The following is a 4,051-nucleotide window of genomic DNA, read 5'->3' on the forward strand; positions in this document are numbered from 1 at the left end:
CACTGAATCTGATTAATCTGGATTCAATTCAAATCACGGTATAACGGAACAATTTCAGTATCACCGTCACTATCATATCAACAGACCTCAATTACAAATCATAACTCATATCCGATATAGTCTGTAACTCATTCATAATCTAAATCTGTCCGATTTCAAATCAATATAATCAGAAAATCATAACAATTCCATAATCAGTCTGTTTCTCAATCTGACTTCGATTCTATGATGTCTAACATGTCAAGAACATCATATATGAATCCTATTCAATTCTGACAATGACATAATTTCAAAGCATGTCAAAACGTAGCAAAACTTACGTCAAGTTGTAGCCTACGTTGATAGGATTGCAGTACTGAAGTCAGATTACAATTCGGACGGACGGATTGAAATATAAAGGCGTAAGGATTTTTCTTAAGAATTCTCTGAAACTTCTCCTCGATTTCTTGCCGGAGGAAATGAAGGAATCGCTTTTATATATATCCATTGCATGTAAAGGCAACGTGTCCCATTCTCCATGATTTTCAGTCGGCGCTCGGGCGGTCGATCTTTACCGCTCGAGCGCGGAACCCTCTGTCCGTGACTTACATTTGTTATCCACTGGCGCTCAGGCGGTAATTTTCTACCGCTCGGGCGCCACAGGTTCTGCCCGAATGGTATTCTTATTGAACACTGGCGCTCGGGCGGTCATTTCCTACCGCTCGGGCGCCAACAGTTCTGTCCAAACATTGTACTTTTCATATGTTTTGCCCAGTCTGATCTCGGAATGGCCCGGCTATAATCACCTCAGTTCATAATCAATAAATCATCTCAGATTACAATAGTCAAATTCTCGGGCATTACATAGGAGCTATGTTTAAACTCAATGAATTTTTACTACGTATTATTTGTTATTCATAGTTTATGCATGCTGAGTCTTTAGACTCACTAGACTTGATCGATGCAGATGATATTGTTGAGAAGACGGGAGGTAGTGACCAGTTAGCAGGCTCGGACTAGTGGCTGCGCAAACCCGAGGACCTTGTAGTTCACGAGATTTTATTATGAACGTTTTGAAACTATTTACTCCGACTTTTATGCATTTGGGTTGATGGCAAGTTCGTTGAAACTTATTATATTATGCTCGACTTTTTATAATTATGGTGGTCGTTTTGACTTGGGATTTTTATGGTTGTGGTTTTCAAACGTTGTAGGTCGTTATTAATGTTATTTTTAAGATAAGTGGTAAACGTTATTTTATTTTACGAGTTATGTTTACAATAAATTATTTAATAAGAAAATTTTAAATGTTTCCACAAATAATAAAGTAGTACTATTCTAAGTAACAGTCGTCAGAAAGATGATTTATTATTTATTCATTGAAATTTTTGTTATTTTGATACTTAATTATCCAACACATTTTAAAGAAAAACATAAATTATCATTATTTGATTTAGATTAATGCATAAAATAAAATATAAGGAAACATATCATTTGTCATTTGTCTCGGGAAAGAATAATAATTTGTAAATAATAGATTGTTTGGTAGAATATATAAATGCGTTTGAACATCAAATAAATGAGAGCTGTGTTAGCGTAATATTTGACTGAAATTTTTTATGATTGTAACTTGTCAGTATGTGTCCAAATGAGAGTGTTGAAAATTTATTTAAGAATGAGTTTACTTCATTTACGGGGAAAATATATATCCAAACATAAGAGAATCAAACAAGAAACATAACAAGTTTCAGTTCAAATTAGACAAATTAATTACTAAGAACAATGATGTGTTGTCAATAGTGGTAAAAGATGTGGAGAAACAAAATGATACTTCTACAAAGAATAAAATAAAATGGAGTAGGACCCGAAGTGTGAACAACTCAAATAAACAAAATAAGAAGGTCATAAGAAAAAATAAGAAAATTAACAAATAGATTAATCAACGTCAAATCTTATGATGAAAAAGAAACATATAAATTAGATATGATGATGATATTATTGAATTTAATCGAATAAAGAAACAGGAAAAATAAATGATAACGAAAAAAATATTGAATAATTCAAAAATAAAATAGGGAAAAGATTGTTTGACACTTTCTAAGTTGATAACTTTGTCAAATCTTACATTTCACATAAGAAAAACCGTGCAATTGTTTGATAACTTCTAATTTGAAACCGCCAAAGAGACCGTCCAATGTCTCTCTCTCTTTCTCGAGTTCTCAGCCCTTGAAACCAGAACAAGTTTTAGACTCGGACTCTCAGAGCAAAAGGATCCCATCAATGGAGGAGAAGAATGAGAGGAAACTCAGTATCCTCGTGTTTCCATGGATTGCACATGGCCATGTATTCCCCTATCTTGAACTATCCAAGAATCTGTCGAACAAGAACTTCAACATATACTTCTGTTCTACAGCCATCAACCTGGATTCGATCAAGAATTCACTTCATGAAGGATCTTCAATTCAACTAGTTGAACTCAGATTACCATCATTCCCTGATCTGCCTCCGCACTTCCACACTACCAAAAACGTCCCCCCAGAACTCATGCCTAGGCTTTTTAAGGCTTTTCAAATGTCTAAATCCAGCTTCACTGATATCATCGGCAATCTGAAGCCGGATTTGATGATATACGATGTTTTTCAACCGTGGGCTGCAAAAATTGCCTTGTCGATGAACATTCCTGCAGTCCATTTCGCCACCACTGGGGCTGCAGCATATTCATTTGGTTATCATATGTTCACAGCTAAAGATTCAACCTTCCCATATCCAGCAATGTACTTTAAGGACTACGAAAGGAAGGCATTGCAAGCTGAGATTGGACGGATTAAAATAAATGAGGATGAGAAAGATGGATCATTTGGCCACTTCAAACTATCTGATGACATTGTTTTGATGAAGACATGCAGGGGAATCGAAGGGAAGTATGTGGATTATTTGTCTGTTTTGTGCAAGAAAAACGTAATACCAGTTGGTCCACTTGTCACAAAATCTAACAATGAAGAACATGGTTCGGAGATTGTGGAATGGCTAAGTAAGAAACCTCATTTTTCAACCGTGTTCATTTCTTTTGGCAGTGAAAACTACTTGTCTAAGGATCAAATGGAGGAGATAGCAAAAGGGTTGGAGCTTTGTGATGTAAACTTTATATGGGTCGTAAGATCTCCTGTCGGAAAGACGATTAACATTCACGAGGTAATGCCGATGGGGTTTCATGACAGAGTAAAAGAAAGGGGTCTTATTGTGCAGGGATGGGCGCCACAAGCTAAAATCTTGGCACACAAAAGTGTAGGTGCTTTTGTGAGTCACTGTGGGACGAGTTCTATAATCGAAAGCTTTTATTTTGGCGTACCAGTTATAGCGGTGCCATTGAAACTCGACCAGCCTTTGAACGCTAGACTTGTGGTAGAAACTGGATCTGGTGTTGAGGTTGCAAGAGATGAAGATGGAAATTTAAGGAGAGACGAGTTCGCGAATGCTATAAATAAGGTTATTCTGGAGACGGGTGGCAAAAAGTTGAGGCTTAAAGCTATGAAATTGAGTGAGAGGATGAAAAATGAAGAAGAAGGGGCCGTGAATGAAGCAGCAGAGCAGTTGTTGAAGCTTTGCATGAAGTGGAAGCAACGGAGCTGAGGATATTACTGGTTATATTCATACACAGTATTACTTTGATGCAGCAAAGTTTTTCATTGGTGAATGATCTATTTTAAGTATAAATTATGCCCATATTTGCTTGGAACTCGAGGTAAAAGAAATTATGGTCATATAAATCAGATAAATGAATTTGTTTGAGGAGGTAGCGTTTGGTAGAATAAGTCAACTCAATAATCTCTCATAAATAAGACTGGTTGAAAATGTTAAGATTTGGACATCTGGTTTATTGGCCAAAATTGTAGACAAGAAAATTGTGCATGTGTACATATATGTCGTCGAATACGAAGTTCGCACTACCGTCCAAATGGTGGTTAGCAAAATTTGAATTTACATATGTCTTTCACAATACACAGAGCTCATTTGCTATATATCACATCCAAGCCTTTCTAATCATCTCAAGAGAGAAGAAAAAATTGAGTGT

At 36.1% G+C, this 4,051-nt stretch overlaps 1 protein-coding gene across 1 annotated transcript; it reads left to right on the top strand.

The window, feature by feature from the left end:
• The first annotated feature begins 2,182 nt into the window (after positions 1–2,182).
• Positions 2,183–3,820, top strand: LOC142541681 (mogroside IIIx synthase-like). Its single transcript, XM_075648155.1, has one exon. It carries the CDS (start codon positions 2,260–2,262, stop codon positions 3,607–3,609), a length of 1,350 nt encoding a protein of 449 aa, XP_075504270.1. The 5' UTR covers positions 2,183–2,259; the 3' UTR covers positions 3,610–3,820.
• Positions 3,821–4,051: the final 231 nt, after the last annotated feature.

This window comes from Primulina tabacum, chromosome 4 (genome assembly GCF_025594145.1).
Source record: "Primulina tabacum isolate GXHZ01 chromosome 4, ASM2559414v2, whole genome shotgun sequence".
Taxonomy (NCBI): domain Eukaryota; kingdom Viridiplantae; phylum Streptophyta; class Magnoliopsida; order Lamiales; family Gesneriaceae; genus Primulina; species Primulina tabacum.

What these genes read in the sequence shown, in the direction of transcription:
- LOC142541681 (XM_075648155.1), top strand. Translation starts at nt 2,260, where the DNA reads ATGGAGGAGAAGAATGAGAGGAAACTCAGTATCCTCGTGTTTCCATGG.